Source organism: Pollachius pollachius (assembly GCF_949987615.1).
Source record: "Pollachius pollachius genome assembly, chromosome: 19".
NCBI lineage: Eukaryota > Metazoa > Chordata > Actinopteri > Gadiformes > Gadidae > Pollachius > Pollachius pollachius.
The window spans coordinates 11,048,412-11,071,162 of NC_136952.1; the positions used below are offsets into that span (position 1 = coordinate 11,048,412).

The window sequence follows — 22,751 nt, forward strand, 5'->3', positions numbered from 1 at the left end:
GGCCGACTTGGCGCATGGATACACCTGCTGTGATATGACCCATATCAACATATGAACAACACTTGGAAATAGATGAGACTTCAGGCCAAGGAACTCAAATGCCGCGTTTGATCTAAGACGTCGGGGATCCTGGTGGATAATTGCACACAAACACTGCCGGGCATTTGGCTAAGATAGATTCCTGTCCGGGCCAATGATTCATCGTATCTATCTGTGTGTGTGTGTGTGTGTGTGTGTGTGTGTGTGTGTGTGTGTGTGTGCGTGTGTGTGTGTGTGTGTGTGTGTGTGTGTGTGTGTGTGTGTGTGTGCGCACGCGTGCGTGTGTGTGTATTGGTCATCCCATGCTGGCCTACCCGCTGGGAAGAGAGCCGTTTCCCTTTGAAATTCCATCTCCCCTTTTTGTTACACATGACCGGGGGCGGGAAAACAAACAGTTGGGCTCGGGTATAAAAGCAGCGGCAGCTCCTCAACATCAGTCAGTCTCTGGTGAGCGGTGTGTGTGTTTGAGGTTACAAACCGAGCGGTGAACCATCGACAAAGTATTGGATTTCCATTTTTGAGCGTTTAAAACGTTGTTTACAAGAGAAGGATCTATTGGTTCATTTTGGTGCGACACTTAGCCAGATTTATAGGCATACCTCGTCCTTAAATACAAGGATTTATATAAAATAAAACTACAGTCAACTCTCTTGAAAACATGATTCAGTCGTCGATGTTCCTCGCTACGGCGTATCTGCCGGTGATGTTCCTGAGTGCACTTTGTTCGGGATCTCTGATGTTCAACTCCAATGCGATTAAGAACCTTGCACCTGGACCGGGGACACCGATTCACGGCGCGGGACAAGACGCGAGCTCGAGTCCAGATGAGTTCGGTTTATTGGATGGAGGGCATCACAACTTACTTATTGATCCCATTCAGGTAATTTCACTTTCTTTATTTATTTTATATTTTATTTTAGAGAATTTCAAAGTTGATAGACTAGGTTGTAACGTTTGTTTAATTTGCCTAATTGACTTGTTACCTTTATGTTGAAAAATAAACCAACCTTCGACGTTAAGATAACATAAATCTTTCCCGCCAGGCGTTGGCCTGCTCTGCGGATGACGAGTGCGGGGAGCACGGCTTCTGCTACGCCTCGCGCGGAGCCTGTCTGCCGTGCAAGCGGCGCAGGAAGAGGTGTGCTCGCGACGCCATGTGTTGCCAAGGAAACAAGTGCAGCAACGGTAGGATGGAACGCGCTGTCTACAGTTTAATGGATTTGACTCAATGAGATTTTTAGTTTTTAATGGCACGCAAAAGATAAAATAACCTGTTGTTAAGGTTTTTGGAATTGACAAACTCACATTTTATACAGGAATATTAACAAAAAGAAAAAAAATATATATAAATCTAATTTAGTTTTCTGAAATTCGATTAAAAAGGCACCAGGTGAATATACGAGTGTAAGTAGCCTACGTGTGTGCTTGCGTGTGTGTTCTTGTAAGCCACTGTAGTCTGTAGGCCTCCTCTCGTCAATTTCCTGCTCCTCCTCACCGCTCCTATTCCCTCCCTCAGGTGTGTGTCTTCCCATGGACTCGGACATCATACAGCAGTTCACGGTAGAGGAGATGGAGCCCAGCGCTACCGTTAGCAGCACCGCTGGTAGCCACGGGGCTAATAACCATGGCCCTAATAACCACGGCCCTAATAACCACGGCCCTAGCAGCCACGGGGCTAGCGGCCACAGCATGAACAGCCAGGAGAACAGCCCAGACGAGCGGAACTCCACAACGCACTCAACCTCCACCAAGGACCCCCATAGTCCCTCAACCAGAGGTGGGCCTGGCTACACAATTATAAAGCTATTTCTACTGTCTTTTCTGTGTTTATTTGGATGTGGACTACATGGCTGTAGCTTGCGGTGGGCTATAGTCTAACGGCCGACTCTTCTCCTGCAGGCCTGGAGGGAGAGCGGTGTCTGCGCTCCAGTGATTGCTCAGTGGGCCTGTGCTGCGCACGACACTTCTGGTCCAAGATCTGCAAACCCGTGCTCAGAGAAGGCCAGGTGAGCGGAGAGCTACAACGCACACACTAGCGCACTCATTGTTACAAACGCAAAGGGTACAAGGTATTGATTTGGGACGTGTTTGCTAACATTAGTTCCTATGTGTTGCTCTTGCGATTCCAGGTTTGTACGAAACACCGTAAGAAAGGCGCGCTTGGTTTGGAGATCTTCCAGCGCTGCGACTGCGGGGCGGGGTTAGCCTGTCGGACGCAAAGAGGAGCTGAGGAGCAGCGGATGCACAAGGCGGCCAGGGCCCTCCATACCTGCCAGCAACACTGAGCAGAACCAAGACCCACAAGCCACACACACACACACACACTCCTACAAGCCACAGATACACACACACATGCACACACAGACACACACACCCACCCACGAGCCAAAGATACATAAACACACACACACAGAACCACGAGCCACAGATGGGCGTGCACACACACACACACAGACACACACATACACACACAAACATCTGATAGTGACAAAAACACATGCCTGCCGGACATCCAAGAGACACAGTACACACATGTGGACAAGTTGGAATCGCACACAAACATGCACTAAAGGGAGGCAGATAAACACACACACACACATGAATGATAGACTCTAAATAATTGTTATTCCTTACTGATGTATGCATAGTGGCACGATACTACCTAATATTTAATGACATTATTTGTAATAGTATACAATACACAATAAAAGAGACTTTATTTTTTCATTACATTTTTGATTCTCTACTTAGTGTTCTAACTAGTTCTCTCAAGACCCTGGCCTGGGGCATATTGCTAGCAATCAACTTAATGTTTTGAGGAGAATCAACACAATAGTGTTGCATTCCATTGGTGACATTTGGTTTTAATTCAACCACTATCGCTCTCCTTGGTTTAGAAAACACCCGTCTGTGGTGTTTTGTTTCAGCCATTTTCTGTCCCTGCAAGTCGACATTGGCAGATTCATTAATTTGGGGATGTATCATTGCTTAAGGTGTCATTAGCTTACTATGGAGTAGAGATAGGATTGTTTCTCTGTGAAACTAAATTAAATAAAGGTATACTACAGTAAATTACTGTACTGTAAATAATAGCCAGAACTCGGTTGAGTTTGGGCAAATTGTATTGTAAGTTTTTATTTCACTGTCCTGTTAAAGTTTAAACAATAACTACAAAAAAATCACTTATAATATAGAACAATTACAATCAGCTATGATCCAAATGTCAAGCCTTTTCATGACAAAATGAGAAAGTATTTATGAAATTTTCCATTTAAATCCAGATTTCTTTTTTACAATGTTAATACCAATTTTTTCAATAGGTGGTTCTAATTCCATGTTAGAAGATTGTACGTATTTGGTGTATAGTTTGTTGCAAATGTATATTTTGTGTATTTTTTCTATTGGAAATAAACGATAGTCCTGCCCTATACTTTGACTTTATTGTCTATTTGTCTTTCTAAAAAAGGTCTTCAAAAGAAGTCTCAACTGAAGGGACAAGGCGAGATGGCCCATTTGTTAATTATTATAAGTATTAAGTAGGAGTTACAAGGTTACTGTTGTCTGGAGTGTTCTAGTGGCTAATCTGTTCTATACTGCCAGCAGTAAAGGCTACCAAGTTAAATTCCCTTTCTCGCACAACACTATTACTCTTCTCATTAAAAGTTATAACTTACTAAGTATAGTTCTATGTTAACAAATAATACGAGTACAATAGCAAAATAAATTAGAAACTTTAGTGTTGGGCTCCCAGCACAATGGCTTTACGTTTGATTCCCAACCTTTTCGCTAGTCCAACTAGTTAAAAATTAATTTCACCTAAAAGTTTAGATGAAATGCCCCTCAAAAATAACCTCCTGACCCAATTGCTAAACCAATACTTAAAATGTTGCCATCCATAATATTAACCCAACCTATCACTTACCCTATCTCTAACTAATTACCAGATTACTAACTATATTTGGTTTTAAGCCAAGGCTCTGTGCCGTCTCCCCAGAAGTCATAACATAGTAGGACTGCTGGATCTGAGATGACCCTATTACCAAGCCTAACCCTGAAACCAAACTTTAATTCATAAACCAAACCCTGAAACCAAAATCAAACTCTAAAACCAAACCCTAAATCCAATGCCTTGGTTCCAACCCTAAACTGAAACCCAAACCCTTAATCTAACCCTTAAAAGAAAACCAACTCCTTAAATCAAACCCTAAAACCAAACCTACAAAAAACAACCCTCATGGGGATTTTAGCGGAAAAAGCGTATCACCATGTATGAAGATATGTGTAGTCGCTGTCAAACGTAAAAAAAAGTATATGTTATCGCTACGAAACATACAAATATATATTAACAAGAAACTAACGTATTTCCATCTTATTTAATGCTTAACTCCGGCTGAACTACCGGCTTACTTATCTTTTGTAGGGTCTTGCATTGGAGTTTCTCTGTAAATAGTTTTGAATAATTCTATCAGGATGCTCTTAAGGACAGAAATAATCACACATATGTCCTTTGTGTTTCTCTGGGGATCCTGGCGGATAATTGAACACAAACAATGCTGGGCACTTGGTTAAGATAGATTCCTCTCCGGGCCAATGATTCATTGTATCTGGGTGTGTGTGTGTGTGTGTGTGTGTGTGTGTGTGTGTGTGTGTGTGTGTGTGTCTGTTTGTGTGTGTGTGTGTGTGTGTGTGTGTGTGTGTGTGTGTGTGTGTGTGTGTGTGTGTGTTTGTGTGTGTGTGTGTGTGTGTGTGTGTGTGTGTGTGTGTGTGTTTGTGTGAGTGTGTATGTGTGTGTGGGCCTGTGTGTAAGTGTTTTGATGCACGTGTGTGCATGCACGCATGCACCTACACCACCTCACCCCCACCCCCCCCCCCCCCCCCCCCCCCAACCTGCTCTCTGTAGGAGGGGTGGGTGGCGTCTACCTGCCGTGGTTCCCGTGGCCGAGGCCCCGTGGCGCTTACGGCCGACGCTAATGAAGAAACATTAACCCGTGTGCTTGGGTCACCGGACCCTCTCCCCATCCTTCCCCTGGCGCTGGGCTCTGTTTGGGTAAAAACACAGAGCCGGTATCAAAGGGTGTCCGCCGTGGAGCAGCGTTACAGGCGTGTCCAGACAGATCCTCTCCTCTGGTTCTCAAGTAGCCTCTTCTTCAAACCGTCAACCCCCCCTTCCTGTTCAGGCTCCACTGCTCAGCGGACGGCTCCTCCGTCCTCTGTTTTCTGCCTTACTTTGTCTGTTTCCCCTCCTTTCTTTCTTCTTTTTCTTTCTTTCTTTCTTTTTCCTTCCTCTGTCCCCTTTCCTTTCTAACCTTCTTAGAACTAAATCTATTTTTGAGTTGCTTGTTGCGCTGCCTTTCGTCTCCCGCTCCTTCTTAATCTGTCCTTTGAGAGACGGGAAGAGAGAGGAGTAGAGAGGAGGCAGTCTCAACGTTGTTTTGACAGTTGGGGCTCATCTTACGCCCACGGATGAATATAAAACCAGCCAGTCGGGTCTGTTTTTAACACTCCGAGGCAAAGCCCTTACTCTGATTCAGGAAGCATTAGTGGAGATTCATTGACTATACTAAGATATAAAGTTGAAGGCCAACTCAATTAAATCAATCTAAAGCTCAATCAACCCATGGATTTATTTTGTAATCTTGAAAATCTGGAAAATCGAACATTTATATTCTTGTCTGTTGAGAACATTTTGAAAAGCTTCATTGCTGCATCATGACTGCTAATATCGTCCCATACAAGGATCCATTCATATGAAAGCAGCTCTAAACAGGTCACTTGTGATGTCACTAATGTATGTTTGAATGTAAAAAACATTTAATGGGCTCGCTCACTTCAGGTGAGCTCCACAGGGAGCCGCTTTGATTCAGGGTCCTGGAGCGTGACGACGATGATGATGGAGCCTTACTTCTCACAACAGCAGCGTACATGTTTGAGGTGTACGGTAGCATTTCTGCATGAAACCTCTCTCTCTCTTTCTCTCTCTCTCTCATACACACGCACACAAACCCATACACAGTCACATATACACACACAATAAACATACACACACGCACACACTCCCTAGAGTGCCTGACACCCTGAAAGCCAGCAGACCTGTGCCATCCTGCCAACCTACAGTAGTATATGCCAAAGCCTATGAATGTGTGTGTGGTTTGCTCCTCCACAAGGAATGTACTAGTTAGAGGGCAGTGTTGAGCAGTAGTAACAGCCTGTGTGTAGAAGTTTTAACCTCAACTTTCAAGAAGCGGCTTCATAAATCGTCTTAAGCGGAGAGACGGCGGCAGCCTCAGCAGAGGCCTGAGCAGCGGAGGGTCTCAGGGTGGAACCTCTGGAAAACCAATCCAGGAGAACCTCTCCGGTGCCTCCAGGCACGCTCGGAGAGGCTGCAGGAAAGCACCTGAAAAACACCTTACTAACCACACAGCACAGAGAGGCTTTGTGAGGATCGTCCAACGCTAATAGGCTTCTCTGGGATTGCATGGGCAGCAAGCAGAGCGTCGGACTATAATGTATGTGACGTAAAGGATTTACTGGACATCCGGGTGTGACAACACAACACAACTAAACCAAAAATAATTCAGCATGCGAAAGCTGAATTAGTTCATTTCAGGGAAATGACTAAATAGTAAAAAGTAATAGTGTTCCTATTAAGCACACTATTACTTTTTACTATTTTGTCATTTCCCTTTAATCCACAGGGATTTAAATGTCAATAAGGAGCAGTGATATGGTATGTTGCTCATGCATGCCTACAGGTGGACTGTGGGCCACATGTAACATGTATCTTGCGACACATATTTACTGGATGTGTCATCATTGGTTCCGTGTGTCTCATGAGTTTTTTCCTTTTAGTTTGGAAACCAACAACATTTCTTACATTCCGGTCTAAGGCGTCTTATTGTGCAAATCCGGGAAGACAGGTCGTCTGTGTAGGTGTGTGTGTGTGTTGACGTAATGTGTGTGTTGACGGGCATGCTCTGATGATAATAGTGAACTAACATAGAAGCACGCACACACAAACAAACACATGCTCATTACCTGTACAATTATTTGAGCCTCCTTGTTTTTAAGTGGGTTTCTTGTTATGCTACCGAGTGGAGACAAAACAGTCTGGCCATGGCGTCATCAACCAATCACACACAGTCGACACCATCAGTTGGTGAGCCTGTGAGCCAATTAGGTAAACACTGCTGCCAAATATGTGTTATCATCCCATGCCAATAATCCCTCAAGATAACTGAATTCCTTCATTGTTTCTTTTCGGGAAAATTGCCCCCTCCTTTCTAAGACATTTCTAGGTCCAAGGTGCCTCCACACCCAGAATTACATCTGGATCCTTACTCCAGAATTACATCTGGATCCTTACTCCAGAATTACATCTGGATCCTTACCCCATACTACATCTGAATCCTTACTCCAGAATTACATCTGGATCCTTACTCCAGATCCTTACGTATGCCCATGTTTCGACTTTTTAGCCACATTCGGGTGGAAGAGAGCTTTGAATGATTCTAGCATTTCCAATATTTTAGAAAATGCTTTCAATCGGACCGAGGCCAGAACCATCTGCTGAAAGAAAGAGAATGTGAACTTGAGATCAGGTTGAATTCAGGCGGCTACCACATTATGGTTTATCTTGACCACACCTCAAACCCAGGTTGTGTGCTCAGAATATGAACACCTGTCTGCATTGGCTCAAAAGTTTGATATCAATTTAAGATATTTGACATCTTGTTGAAGTCTTGTCAATGTCTCTCCTTATGCGTCTTAAAGTCAAATATGTAAGAATACTTTATGGTGGCTGAGATCTTATCTGTGACAGCAGTGAACATTAGTGTGACACTGCATGAATAGTCTGAACATTAGTAAAAACTACTTGACCAGGGCTGGCCATCTTTAAAAAAAAATACCAGGCAGAAGTTTTGGCTAATACAGGAATGGCCGAAAATTTGTCCAAAAATTATTTGGGTGGAGAAAGTTATTGAAATCTTGTCTCGTGAGTTTTTCCTTATAGTTTGGAAACCCCCAACATGTCTTACATTCTGGTCTACGGCTTCTTATTGTGCAAATCCGGGAAAACAGGTCCTCCGTGTGTGTATGTGTGTGTATGTGTGTGTGTGTGTGTGTGTGTGTGTGTGTGTGTGTGTGTGTGTGTGTGTGTGTTTGTGTGTGTGTGTGTGTGTGTGTGTGTGTGTGTGTGTGTGTGTGTGTGTGTGTGTGTGTGTGTGTGTGTGTGTGTTGACGTAGTAGGGCAGTTGAGGCATGCTCTGATGATAATAGTGAACTAACAGAGAAGCATGCACGCACAAACAAACACATGCTCAACACCTGTAAAATGATTGGAGCCTCCTTGTTTTTGTTGGCCTACCGTCCGAGTGGTGGAGACAAAACAGTCTGGCCATGGCGTCATCAACCAATCACACACAGTCAACACACTCAGTTGGTGAGCCTGTGAGCCAATTAGGTAAACACTGCTGCCAGGAATGTGTTACCATCCCATGCCAATAATCCCTTCTCCTTCCAGTGTGCTGTACCTCACAGGAAAAGCAACTGAATTCCTTCATTGTTTATTTTTGGGGAAAATTGCCCACTCCTTTCTAAGCCATATCTAGGACCAAGGTGCCCCCCCCCATAATCACATCTGGATCCTTACCCCAGAATTACATCTGGATCCTTACCCCAGAATTACATCTGGATCCTTACTCCAGAATTACATCTGGATCCTTACCCCGGAATCACATCTGGATCCTTACCCCAGAACTACATCTGAATCCATACTCCAGAATTACATCTGGATCCTTACCCCGGAATCACATCTGGATCCTTACCCCAGAATAACATCTGAATCCTTACTCCAGAATTACAGAACTACATCTGAATCCTTACTCCAGAGTTACATCTGGATCCTTACCCCGGAATCACATCTGGAACCCTACCCCAGAACTACATCTGAATCCATGCTCCAGAATTACATCTGGATCCTTACCCAAGAGTAACATCTGAATCCTTACCCCAGAATAACATCTGAATCTTTACTCCAGAATTACATCTGGATCCTTACCCCAGAATAACATCTGAATCCTTACTCCAGAATTACATCATCCATCATTACCATTTCATGCCAATAATCCCTCAAGATAACTGAATTCCTTCATTGTTTCCTTTCTAAGCCATTTCTAGGACCAAGGTGCCTCCACACCCAGAATTACATCTGGATCCTTACCCCAGAACTACATCTGAATCCTTACTCCAGAATTACATCTGGATCCTTAGTCCAGATCCTTACGTATGCCCAGATTTCTGCTTATTAACCACATTCGGATAGAAGAGAGCTTTGAATAATTCTAGCATTTCCAATAATTTAGAAAATGCTTTCAATTGGACCGAGGCCAGATCGATCTGCAGAAAGAAAAGAGAATGTGAACTTTAGATCAGGATGTATTCAGGCGGCTACTACATGGATACCGTTATGGTTTATCTTGACCACACCTCAACCCCGGTGGTTGTGTGCTCAGAATATGAACACCTGTCTGTATTGGCTCAAAAGTGAGATATAAAATGAGATATTTCAGCCATCTTGTTGAAGTCTTGTCAATGTCTCTCCTTATAGCTGTTAAAGTCAAATATGTAAGAATAACTGATGGTGGCTGAGATCTAATCTGTGACAGCAGTGAACATTAGTGTGTCACTGCATGAATAGTCTGAACATTAGCAAAAACTACTTGACTAGGGCTGGCCATCTTTAAAAAATTACCAGGCATAAGTTCTGGCTAATACGGGAAAGGCCGAAAATTGGTCCAAAAATAATTTGGGTGGAGAAAGTTATTTAAATAGCCATGACAATAAAACGTTTTGGCACAGAAATATGCTTTTGGGTCCCATACTTTGGTCTGACTTGAATGCTTAAACAGTCAGCAGACATAAATCTCCCCCTCCCCCCCCCCCCCCCCCCCCCATGTGCTCAACCGCATTTCTCCTGAGGCAGCACAACTTTAGCACCCTTTTCTTCACTATACGTGGCTATTTCTGCAACGTCTGACCAAGAAAACAAAAGGTTAGTCTCTTGAGGAACCCAGGGGGAGCCAACGGGATGAGCGGTGTGGTCTGTCCGCCGTCATTCAGCCTCATACTTATGGTTACGACGCTGCAATTATTGGGTACACTTTGACACAATTCGCCAATTACCCTCTCAACACTGAGCTGCCACTTAACTCTGCGGTGGGAGATTGGGTTTTGAAGCCACACTGCAGGGCTTTCTGCTCAATCAGAAATGCTTCTCTGGGGGGGGGAAACATGAAGGCATTGAGTTCTCTCTGGCATCGTAGCGCTCTGTCTTCCGGGAAGGCAGTGATGCCTTCGACACACGTCAGTCACCCGAACATGTGGGTGAATGGATGGATGGATGATGGGGGGTTGGAAGGAGGGATGGATGGATGAAAGGATGAAATGATGGGTGGGATAATGGATCAAATTGGTTGATGTATGGAAAGGTGAGTGGGTGGATTGGTGGTTTGTTGGGTTGATAGATAGATGGATGATGGATGGATGAAAGGTGGACGGATGAAAAGATTGGGGGGCTGGATAGGTGAATAGATTTATATATTGATGGATGTGCACGGTTCTAAATCTACATTCAATAACATGCCTTATGTCAAGCTAAACTTAGGAAGTCTGAAGTGTACACTTCAGTTGGGTTTCTGAGCCTCTTTTCCTCCGTAGTGCCAGCGATCGTCTGCCGCATAAACAGCGTAATTAAAGAGCTCGGTACTCAGGTGACTGAGTGAGACCCCTCAGCCTCAGGTCCGTATTTACACAGATAGCGCGACACAAAGACAGACCACTCGGAAACACAGAACCCGATACCCGCTCTGGAGTCGGCCAGGTGTGACTGATGGCCAGGTTGCCATAGCAACCATCAATCAACCGACAGGTAGAATGTAAACACTGGGGACAAGAGCAAACCAGGAAAGGAGCGAGGTGATGGACCGGAATAGACCGCAATGGAACGAGAACAACTCAGGATTATAGAACAATAAAGAATGAAATCTAAAAGTGGAATTGAAATCGCTTTGTTTGTACTACTGGTCAGCCAGAAAACTAAAATACACTAGTTCACTGTCATCTGTCTCACTCAATTTTCTCCGGTACGCATCATCTCTGGTTGTGTGTGTATGTGTGTTTGTGTGTGTGTGTGTGTATGTGTGTGTGTGCGTGTGTGAGAGAGTGTGTGTGTGTTTGTATATGTGTATGCAGGCTATGTTTTGTGTGTTTGTACGGTGGAGGGTTGTATAGTTGTGAGCCTGTGTGGGAACTTGAAGGCTAGGAGGGTATACATTACCAAAACATCAAAGACAGAGGAAGGAGAGACCTGACATACACTTAAGTGTTCAACCTGCCAAACAGACAAAGTGCGGGCTGGATACAGACAGAGAGAAACACAGCGCGGGAGGAACCAAAAGAGAAATAAGACTCAAGGCGAGATAAATAATTGAAGATGAACAGAGGCAGAATTAGAGCCTTAGAAAGGTGTTTTGAAAGAACACCAGAAAAGTGATTATTGTTATGAGCTTTTTTTATCTGTGTATTTGCAGCATTTTCCCCCACTCGCTCATGTCCCCTCGTCTGCTTACCTTAAACCTCAGACAACTCAGCTTTGAAGGCGGTGGATTTGCTCAGCTGTGCCTGAACTCCCTATGAGGGGCCTTGTGGCCCCTGATAAAAAAAGAAGGGACCGACCTGGTGATGGTGGTGAGGGGTGTTGGTTATTTTTCTTAGGTGGTGTAGGTATTTAACAATACTGAGTGGACTCCAGCATGGACCCCAGCGGGACTCCAGGTGCTCACTTTGATACGAGAGGGCACCCCCCACCCTCTGCTGGCGAACCCATAATGTCCCATTAGCCCGGGACAAAGGCCTCCCTAGGGTCTAGACAACGCCTTGGGGAGGGCGTTTGGATAAAGTCAATCTCATCCGCATTTTTACGGCCGGCCTCGTTGCATTCGCCGCCGGAGGCTTTGATGTGGGGGGCGATGACGACGTGACGGTGTGTCTCTATCTCCCCCGTCTTTCAGCTGTCTGAGGGACTCTCATTCACTCTGTCTCTCGCTCGCTCGCTCTCCTTCTTATCTGTCTTCCTGTTTACCCTGTCGCCACTTCGGCTTTTGAAGCAGAGATGGACACAGAGGGAAGAGGAGGGGAACGGGGACAGACTATGTATTTAAATCTCTAGCTCACTGATTATTGAGGGCAAAGGCTAATTTAGACTATGATTATTCCATACATTTTATTGAATTATTGAGCCCATAGCAGTTTGACTTCCTGAAGCAATACAGCTGTGCTGGGGCACATTCATATTTAATAATCCTGATTGATCATTTTAATTGCGCATGTCATTTTTAATAGGATCATTAAAATAAATCTCCCAATGTGATTACCATTTAACAACCGTACGTAGGATGTATCACATCATTTCAGGGTGGATGTGGATGTCCAGTATGGTGATGTTCAACTTGTGAATTTGACTAAGATTATCTCTGAGAATGTAGGAACGGAGCCAAGTTGTGCTGGACTTCGAAGTAGACAGCCTTCAGCTTGGACAGTAGTTCAAAATCAAATTCTTCGATTTGCATTGTGGCTCCATCTTTCACATTGAAGTCTGGAACCTCATCCAACACATTCAGTGGAGAGAACAGGGTACCTGATGGTTACATGTTTTTAAGCTAAATATATTAAATAATAATAATAATGAGTGAACAGCCATCCGGGGAGGCCCAATGTGGGCTTCCTGCACTCCACATAAATTGTGTGAACACAGGTCACACAAGGTATCCGCTGTACACACCCATGGGTCCTCATGAAAAACATATCGACTTTGTTGATAGGCTGTAAAACCAAAATTTGAATCCACATCTTGTGTCGCCTCGTGGGGTTTGAGCGCAGTCCCCAAAAGACAGCCGCTCACATGGTGGTTAAAGGACAGTAAAGGTCCGCGGGATCAAACAATGGGCTTGGTTCCAAATCGGCACAAGGAAGTCAATTTGCAAAGTGATATTGGTAACAGATGTTAAAGTGAGGCCAGGAGAGACAATTATGATTGTTTGATCACACACACTGAAATTGTCCTTTAACCAATACACCCAGAGTGCGGCCAACTCATGGATGTAAACAATCAAGTATTAGTGGGCTTGCTCCACAGAGACGTGTGTTTATGCATGTTGGGGGGGCTACCATTGAGGGTCAGATTGTACAAGAGTAGCGCATGTTGACACCGTGTGTGTGTGTTTGCCTAACTCTTCTGGCGAACACATATCTTGGCACGTAAATATATGGCCTGTAAAAAACCTCTGCGGCTGTAGGTGTGTTTTCATACGCAGTCTAATGACATGAAAATGACGACTTGCCGGCTTGTTGACGTCGCCATGAAGGCCAGGTTGGCGGACCGAGATGTGGGTGTGAGCCTGTCAGCATGTATTTTCTTTCCATTGAACTCTTTCCACGCTAAGAAAAACAAATAGCTATTTGTGCATGTTTTCCTTGTTTAGTCTGCCGGGCGAATGAATATACAGCCTTGTAACTCAGCGTTTCAGAGCCCAACTCTGGTGTGCAGTGGTGTACTTTGGGAAGAAACCCTTGGCCTCAGACTGAATTTGGCATCAACACAGGGTGTTCATTAACCTAATGCCTATTAGTGTGGTTAACAAGTGATGTATGGTGCATCTCAGTGATGACAGCTGTTTCAGATGTCGGCCAGCTGCCTCCTACTCAAGTAGAAAATGAACGGTCGCTGGTGGTACAGCATGGTCTGGCCCATTAGACATGTGTACAAAGACGCAGACTTGGCTTTGACTTTTGAATCGTGCGTCAACGTGGCAGCCATATTAGAGAGGCAGACTGGCCTGTAAACAAATACAAGAAAACAGGGGAGCTACGACTGTTCTGTATAAATAGCACTAGAACGGTGACAATTATCAGACAAAATGACTCATTGGAATCAGTTGACAAATGAAAATGCTATAGTGCTTTTCCTCCGAAAAACACAGTACCACTGTTTACTTGTACGTGTTTACATGCCTCTCCAACATGGCAGCAACATTCACCTGTGCAGCATCGGGTTGACACTTAAGGCAGTGTTCATGCAGGTCTATGATATAAACTAATGTTGACACAGGATCACTAAAACCTTGATAGTTGGTTTTTACAAATTCTATACCTAGGTACCATAGGTATCCTGTGGTACTAACACGATTTAGATTGTAATAACTGATGCCCTACAACCTCAAATAAACAAATGTTTAAGCAAGGACCAGGCTCGTTCAACATATGGTGACAACTCATTTTAAAACACAATTTGAGACAATACAAATTCAGTTCATAGGAAAACTCTTTTATTTGATAACTATATTTGTTTACAGGAGTAGGATTCACAAAAAACAGACATTTCTGGAGTTCTTTCTTGGGTAGTTGAGCTGAAGACATCCAAACACTATTGTAATCAGTCTGTGCCATGCGCATCTTCTCAGGCCATACTGCTGTGGATGAGTCGACGTATGTGTGCATGTGCAGATTTGTGTGCGTGTGTGTATGGCCTCGTTACGTCAAGGTCTGTGTCAAGGCCTGAGAGAAGTCCAGTGAGGTGTCGTCGTCTTCGTCGGGAACAGACAGAACCTTGTCCACCTGTTTCTTCAGCTCTTGGTCCAACAAGCAATGTCCTATTGTGAAGTGATCCTGTGACGCAGAAACCATAAGAATCAGTCTCAAGTAGCACTGCTCGACACTCAGCCACTAGAGGGCGCAGAAGTTGGCCAGGCCCATAGAGCGTGACCATATGTCCACAAAGTCTGAATACATCCAGGATGTAGTCCCTTTATGAGGTTACGTTTAATTCAAATTATAAATTAAAGATATGGAAAGTTGTGCCCGTGAACAGTGCCACACGTCATCACATACAACTACGGTTTAGAGACGAAAAACACAAGACCAATATTTGTTTTTAGCGAAAGAAAAAGACAGCACGATGTGAGGGACATATGAGTATCTTTTAAATGAATGAGAAACTGAAGTGGACATTTGCGTCTTACCCTTTTCCTGGTGGTGGGCGCGCCGACGGGAGGGTTAAAGGTCATGTCTCTGAAACTGTAGTCTGCAAACAGCTGCCCAGGTGATCTGGGAAGGAAACGCATCATTTAGCTGGTGCTTTTATCCAAAGCAACCCACAGTGAGGACATATGCATGGCATTTAAGCAGCAGGTACGGGTTAGGGCATATTGCTCAAGGATGCCTACAGGTAGACTCTGGACATGGGGGATGACTCCAGAGACCTTCCACTGGGGGTCGTAAACCCTTAACCACGACAGTGTTTTGGTTTAAAAATGTAAATGGTTGTTGTGACAATGTTGTTATAATTAGCAGGTGACGTAATGTTTTGGTTCAGTGAGTGAGTGAGTGAGTGAGTGAGTGAGTGAGTGAGTGAGTGAGTGAGTGAGTGAGTGAGTGAGTGAGTACCTCCTGCTGAGGTTCACACCGAGGGCTCCGGACCCGTCGCTGGGGGCCCCATGGCTGAGATGGGCTGCAAATTTCCTCACAATGGGCTGGTAATGACGCTGGAACACATATAAACACACCCATCATCAACAGATAAAAACACACACAGCCATTCTTCCACTGGGGTCGCAACACGTACTTTGTCAACATTGTTCTATCGCATTATTTTGAAACGAGCAAATATATACACTTAAACATCATCTCATATTTCCATCAAAATACATTTTAAGGAAATATAAAGGTCGGTAAACATTTCCCATCTCACCATTGACAGTGTTACAGATTGTTTGTAGGCATGCATCAGTGTGTGTGTGGTGACCTACCATTAGTGTGTGTAGTTCCCACAGGCTTGTGTTCTGGGGGTTGCAGTACTCTGGTTCGTCCAGCTCGGGGAGGTACACCCCACTGCCCTGGCTGTCGTTATCCAGGAGCAGGTCACACTTCGGGAAGGCCTTCACAGATTTCCCATAAAATCATCCATCATTTTGGGTTGATAGGAACACTTTATCTTACACTATGATAGCTTGAAAACAAATCAGGGTGTCTTTTAATTAAAACCGCTGAACCTGCTGTCGTGCTTTTTCACTACAGCCATAACCTTTGAGAGGATTGGAAGTCACGAATGTCTAAAGAATTAAACCAACCCACAGTTCAATCCACCATGAGATGTTTACTCCCACACTAATTCTGCTGTGAAGAAAGTGGTGAAAAAACAACAAAAATAAAAAACGAAAAAAGACTGCAGTGAAAAACATACCCAGTGCAGATTTCACTGCGGAGAAAAAAAAAGGCAGCTAAACCCCAATCGTCCCAGAACACGTCTGACAAATCAAAAGAGGGAGAAGTTCCCCGTGAAGTTCTAGTACTCACGTGAAAGACTGCGCGGCTGGCGGCCATGATGCCTATGCTGGCGTTGGGAAGCACGTGCATACTGAGCGTGCACAGCCGCTTGACGAACGCCATCGCCCTCTGCAGGGTCACCTGCTTCCTGCGCTTGGTCAGCATCACGTCCAGGCACTGCAGCACGATGATGATGTCATCATTCGGCGCCCCTGAGGAGAGGGAGAGCGAGAGAGTTAAGTATCGGAATACAGATACATAATACAGTTCATGCTGCCGTTTTAACTGGTCTGACGGTAAGTCACCTGCATGGAGACAGAGGAGGGTCTTGTACAGGTGAGTGTAGAACTTCAGTGGGTCAATGTTAAGGACATCCCCTAAGAAAGAAATGTAAAAAAGAATAATGGATTACCGTTGTTGGAATAGAGATTCATAGGAAGAGAGATGACAAACAGGAGAACATGGTGGCAGTATCTCACTTCTGCTTGGTAGAAAACCATACATTCAACTTTGTTGGTGGCAGAATCTTCTAACAAAAACACATTTGTACAATATCGCCTCAAACTTCAAAGCTAGCAACAGTCATACATTTTCCCTGATCCAATCAAATCATGAGGTTATTATTTGGAATCCTGTTAAACATCGGACACTAACCTTGTCCAGAGAGGATGTTGAAGGCGGTCTGTATGCAGTGGAGGCTCTCTCGATTGGTCAGATCCTACAGAGTGACAATCACATCAGCCAAAACGGTTAAGGAGCTGAATGACGCCATGAATACTGTGTGGGGAATGCAGTGCTGGGATACACTCACCCCTGATCGGATGAGGTTCTGCAGAACGTTCAGCAGGTCGTCAAAGAACTCCAAGTTAATCAGATGAGCAAATCTAAAGACAAATGAAGCCTCATTAAATGGATGCAAAACGATCACGATAAAGCGATCCAACCTCAAGGAGGTTAGGTGTCTGGCTCTCTGTGTGTGTTAGTGTGTGTGTGTGTTAGTGTGTGTTAGTGTGTGTGTGTGTGTGTGTGTGTGTGTGTGTGTGTGTGTGTGTGTGTGTGTGTGTGTGTGTGTGTGTGTGTGTGTGTGTGTGTGTGTGTGTGTGTCTTACTTGGCCAGTCCCTCCAGAACTGCGGGCAACAGCACAGACTTCTGGGCCTTCTTGAGGATCCTGAAGTAGATGAGGAAAACGATGTCGAGAGTCTCTGTGTGCTGGTGTACAGAGAAAATAAATAGATGGAGAGTCAGTAAAACATTATATACATGTGCATCAAGGGGTTTTGAGGAATAGGAAAAAGACCAACCGGTTAGCCAATAGGGAAACAGAAAACATGTTCTTATTGTTAGACATTTTTTAACTAGTCGTGTGCCATCGTTTCATATGGAGGTAGTGGAATAGAGGCCTCTACGTCCCTTAGAATCGGATGGACTGTCGCTCTATCCCGTTAGCATAGCCAAACATCTGTATGGAGTCAGATGAGCAGCAGTAAAACAGGAACTGAAGATCTAAAACATGTATTTGATGCATTTTTAGAACATATTTGACCCAACGTTCTGCTTAAAATAGCGTCAAAATTATCAATCAAACCGTTATTCTCCCTAAAATCGATTCAGTTTGTGTGGAAATAGGCAAGAAAAGCCAACCGTGGTTTAATCGTGTGTTAGCAATAGGCTGTACATCCTACCAGTTTGATCTTCTTGTCTTTGTTTTCTGAAGCCTCAGCCTCCAGCAGCTCCTTCTCCAACTTCTCCTCGGCTTTCTTCCACTGGGGTAAGAAAACACACACACACACACATTCTGTCAAAAATGTTCCAGAAATATACATTCCTACATACATGGTGATAAATATACATAAACAATGCTTGAAGATCATGTACCTCACACACACAAACACACAACAAACACACACCTTCCTCTGCATCCTTGAGAGGCTCTTTCTCTTCTCCTTGTTGTTCATGAACCTCTTCTTGGGCGCGGTTTCGTCCGTGTCTCTCTTCAGGTCCACCTCCCTGATCCTCAGCCACATCAGGGTCTTCAGCAGCTGGGGGGGGGCGAGACGTGGAGAGGTTGAGGACAAAGCATAAAGAATGTAGGATCAAACGAGAACCCATCTGACCTGTCTTCAAGTGAGCTTGCGGCTGAGCCACAGTGGTTCGGACCAACAAGCGTCCTAAGAGGAACTAATGTGATGGACATATGGTCCATCCAAAAACATGACAAGTATGTTTTGCCAGGCCTTAACAGTTTAAGGACAACGTTCCAGATGTCTCTTTGTAATAAACCAGCTGGCGCGCCAGGTTATAGAATAATGCCCCATGAAATTAAATTAGTTTGATCAGAATCTTGGTAAAGGATTTATAGTCGCAATGTGCATCATTTTATCTTGCTCATAGCTTACCATTACCTGGACATATATACTGTAGTCAATGCTGATCAATAGATTTCAATAATGTTAGCAATAAAATCACATCCAATAAATGACATTCTACAAATGAAAACACTTCCCAGGCCGTACCTAACCTCTCTTTGTTTAAAATAATGAAACTATCGACACTCCTAAAGCCCCTCCAACTCAGTGGGTGGATGAACTTGATTCATCCTCCCAAAAAGAAAGAAAGAAAAATAAGTTTTGGTTTGAGAGATTTTCAACTCATAAATCTAGTTCTAGTCCTTTCTAGACCTGGACCCTGTTGAACCACATGAACCCCCATTAATCTCGTTCTAGTTCTTTCTAGACCTGGACCCTGTTGAACCACATGAACCCTCATTGGCTACGGGTGTGGGGGCTCTCTCTGCTCACCTCTGGCCTGACGTTGAAGTGGCGGCCCTTGATCATCCCGGAGAGGACCTTGACGGCCCCCAGAGAGGCGTAGCCCAGCCGGTCCTCCCTGAAGAGCGTCTTCATGGCCTCGCAGCACATGTCCGACACCTGGGCCGTACACACATCGTCAATCACACAAGAACCACTTTTTATTGAGTGATAACCAAGGTATCAATAACAAAACATGGAATATTTTAAGATGGCACAAAATAAAACAAAGAAAAGACAATATTATATCCTATAAAACTAACATCACCTTCTAAATTATTAAATATAACGATGCAGCAGGAGACACACACACACACACACACGTTACCTTTCTTGACGAGTCGTTCATCAACGGCACCAGCATGACGATGATGTTGTTGTGGAAGTTGAAGTGCGGCAGCGCCACCAGCAGCTCACACACGCAGCGGATGGCCACCTCGGCCAGGCCGCGGTACGCCTGCAGGGCCACCGCCTGGGAGCGCTTCAGCTTCTTCTGCTTCCAGTCTGGAGCGGGACGGGACGGGACAGAGACAGAGACAGAGACGAGACAGAATCAGAGAGGGGAAGAGGGGGAGGGACAGGGGGAGAGAGAGTAGAGTCAGAGAGGGGGATGAGGGAGTAGAGACAGAGAGTGGGAGAGGAGACAGAGTCAGAAAGGGGAAGAGAGCAAGAGAGAGAAAGGAAGAGAAAAGAGGGAAGAAGGAACGAGAGAGACCGGAACAGAATGAGACGGGGCACAATCGGAATGCAGTCGGTCAGAGCCCCTAGCTCTGAAAATGCAAAATAGTTCTCAATTTACGTTCCTGTTACATGGAAGTACTTGGAGGTAAGATACGGAAGGTAAGTTGAAGTCAACCAGGTACACACCTTTGATGGTTTGCTCCAGGTTCTCCAGGTAGAACTTGTACTGACTGACCAGACCCTCCTCATACTCCCTCAACTGCTGGGTATCCCTTTTCACCTGGAGACCAGAACACACACATAGGATCACATGATGCAATACAGAGTACCTGCTCGTTTAAGCTCATCAGTGATGGAAAACAACTTGTTTAAATGCAAACACTATCAGGCAAAGTAATTCATAATTGAGTGAATGTAGCGGTGGGCGTTACCTTGGCGTTCTTCTCCTCCTCGGTGAGGGGTCTGATCCGGAAGGCGGGAACGATGTCCTTGAAGATCTCCATGAGCGACACCATCACCAGCTTACGCACAGTCACCGCCACCAAGGAGTCCGTCTCCATCAGCATGCAACGCAGCTCTTTCAACTTCTTGATCTGAACACGGACGGAGCGACGCCATCGTTACAGCCAATGTTAGGGGCTACGGACTCAAGTTCATTGTGCTTTACTGAATGCGTTATGACAAATATGGGGGATGGTTACTCTGGGAAAAACTGGATAAATTTCTGTTGTGAGCACAGAGCCACAGAAAAGGTAAACTTTACATTGTTGTTAGGGTCTGAGATGATGGCCGACCCCAGCATAGCGATACAAAGCTTCTTCTCCGTCAGTTTCTTGGCTCTGAGAGTCTCCCGCTCCACTGCTGTCAGTGGTATGGCCTCCTCTAGCTCCTCCTCTGGTGGAGGGGGACACATTGCAGCCATTAATAATGATCACCAGGGGTCAGCCCAGTGATACAGGCGTACAATGTTTTCATGCACACTCTTTGGCCGTATTGGCTACTATTTTATAGAGCATTGTATGAGTGCATTGTCCCTATGTTTGTGTTAGGAGTCCACAAACTAAGTCCACTAGGAGTCCATACCGTTTGCTGATAGTTCAGCGTCCTCATCATCCTCTTCATCGTCTTCCACTTTTTGTTCAACTAAAAAAACACAAGAAAGGGAAATGTCTCGCCCAATCAACACTTGCCACAACACTTCAACACACACGATGAAATACAACAGTTTAGGGTAAAGGAGGGTTATCGTCATCAAATTGTGTCATTTAATATTATCTGTAGTTAATATAACTGTAGTTACTATGACTAAGTGTTCCCTTTACGATCAGTAATTGCATGCATCTGTACAATGTATATCTAGGTCTACCAGCGTAATGACACGACACTAACAAATCTGAGCAACACTGGGATCAACAGATTTCACAGAGAAGACACCGAGCGAATACTAACGACCAACCCCTTCCGGTAACCCGACCAGCGCTGGACCTCCTCTCACCTGGCTTCTCCATGCTCTGCGGTATGATCCTGCTCTTGTCTTTGATGGGCAGCAGGTGGATGACCTCCTTCTGCTCCTCCTTCCTCATCTTCCTGGGATGTTTCTCGTAGCTCTCCGCACTCTGTTCCCCCTTCCTCTTCTTGCTGTGGATCGGCTCGCTGCCACACCAAACAACAACAGGTTAAACCATCGCTGGGCAACAACCCAATAGTCAGCACAACGCAGAAAAGTCCAAAGAGGAAATGTAATGTGGGGAGGAGAAACTGAAGTAGACCATGTACAGTTTCTGCAGTAGGCCATGATATTTTCCCAAATCGGTCCCAGACTGTACAGTCAAATGCCTGTCAACTGATTCATGTTTATCTATAAAGGTGTATCCAGAAGCTCATTCCCACCATTAGATGCACTGACAAAATAAGAAGTGGGGTGAGGGGGTTGTCAAGCGTTACCTTGATGACAGGTCCCTGGTAACAAAGGATGCCTTTCGGGCCATGGCTTTAATCTGCTCCAGGTCTTCATCCTCCATCATGTCTGTAAGAAGGCTCTCCAGAAACTCCTCATCTTCATCTTCCAACTCCTCCTCTGTCGTCACACATTGACACATTTATTATTATATACTTCAACTGTGAGTTTGTAAGTGAACCTGTCAACACATTCACCCTCCATCCCTCGCTCACCCGGCCTCTTCTTGTAGACCTCGAGCGGCCGTGGAGCCCGTGAGGCGGAATCCTTGAGCGCATTCCTCAACTTCCTCTGCTCTTTGCGGTGTTTCTTGTCGGCGTTTTCTGCTTTGAACCGACGGTTCTTCGTCTTGTTTTCGATTTTCACACTGCTGGTCTTCAGAAGACGCCGAAAGGTCGGCTTCCTTTTCTTTGACTTCGGCTTGGGGAGCGAACGAGAAACAGACACAAAACGTTGCCGTGATGCTTGATAGAGATCTAGCTAATGACCCGAACGGGCAATAACTTTAAGTAGTTTAACTTTAGACGTAAGCACAATGCGCTAGTATTTAGAATAGTTTCAAGGAATGCGATGTTCGTACGGACAAAGCATGTTTAGATAATATATAGAAAGATTATCAACAGTACATACTCTAAATTATAGAATCATAAAAACTAATTTTAAAAAGTAACCGTTACTTTATCGCATGAGATAGATGGGCATGAACTTACCGGCCCCATGGTGGAAGTTTAAAACTATATCCGATATGAATCAGAATCGGTTTGGAAACGGAATTAAATTAAATGTATATGTATACACTAGCCAGGAACAGTACCCGGTTGTCAACACACGTGTAATCCTGAAGCAAACCAAACCGGAAGTAAATAGAACATGTCCATGCTCCTGAAAT

The 22,751-nt window shown here is 44.7% G+C and overlaps 2 protein-coding genes across 2 annotated transcripts; one reads left to right on the forward strand and one right to left on the reverse strand.

Moving 5' to 3' along the window:
- Nucleotides 1-514: 514 nt before the first annotated feature.
- Nucleotides 515-2,792, forward strand: dkk1b (dickkopf WNT signaling pathway inhibitor 1b). Its single transcript, XM_079756917.1, has 5 exons — nucleotides 515-919; nucleotides 1,083-1,224; nucleotides 1,556-1,816; nucleotides 1,939-2,045; nucleotides 2,169-2,792. Exons 1-5 carry the CDS (start codon nucleotides 698-700, stop codon nucleotides 2,322-2,324), a joined length of 888 nt encoding a protein of 295 aa, XP_079613043.1. The 5' UTR covers nucleotides 515-697; the 3' UTR covers nucleotides 2,325-2,792.
- An 11,684-nt stretch (nucleotides 2,793-14,476) lies between these two features.
- noc3l (NOC3-like DNA replication regulator) lies at nucleotides 14,477-22,695 on the reverse strand. The gene is made up of 21 exons (XM_079756421.1): nucleotides 22,573-22,695; nucleotides 22,078-22,282; nucleotides 21,850-21,982; nucleotides 21,401-21,558; nucleotides 20,989-21,048; nucleotides 20,669-20,799; nucleotides 20,337-20,498; nucleotides 20,092-20,185; nucleotides 19,553-19,728; nucleotides 19,216-19,344; nucleotides 18,325-18,456; nucleotides 18,100-18,180; nucleotides 17,526-17,626; nucleotides 17,228-17,300; nucleotides 17,071-17,134; nucleotides 16,722-16,793; nucleotides 16,447-16,628; nucleotides 15,900-16,028; nucleotides 15,538-15,635; nucleotides 15,114-15,198; nucleotides 14,477-14,760 (listed from the first exon to the last, which is right to left on the reverse strand). Exons 1-21 carry the CDS (start codon nucleotides 22,579-22,581, stop codon nucleotides 14,626-14,628), a joined length of 2,409 nt encoding a protein of 802 aa, XP_079612547.1. The 5' UTR covers nucleotides 22,582-22,695; the 3' UTR covers nucleotides 14,477-14,625.
- Between the last annotated feature and the right edge of the window lie 56 nt (nucleotides 22,696-22,751).

Coding starts and splice junctions, on each gene's coding strand:
- dkk1b (XM_079756917.1), top strand. CDS start 698: ATGATTCAGTCGTCGATGTTCCTCGCTACGGCGTATCTGCCGGTGATG. Junction 920..1,082: donor TACTTATTGATCCCATTCAG/GTAATTTCACTT, acceptor CTTTCCCGCCAG/GCGTTGGCCTGCTCTGCGGA. Junction 1,225..1,555: donor AGGAAACAAGTGCAGCAACG/GTAGGATGGAAC, acceptor TCCCTCCCTCAG/GTGTGTGTCTTCCCATGGAC.
- noc3l (XM_079756421.1), bottom strand. Junction 21,049..21,400: donor GCAGAGCATGGAGAAGCCAG/GTGAGAGGAGGT, acceptor GTGTTTTTTTAG/TTGAACAAAAAGTGGAAGAC. Junction 15,636..15,899: donor GGGAACTACACACACTAATG/GTAGGTCACCAC, acceptor TATGTGTTCCAG/CGTCATTACCAGCCCATTGT.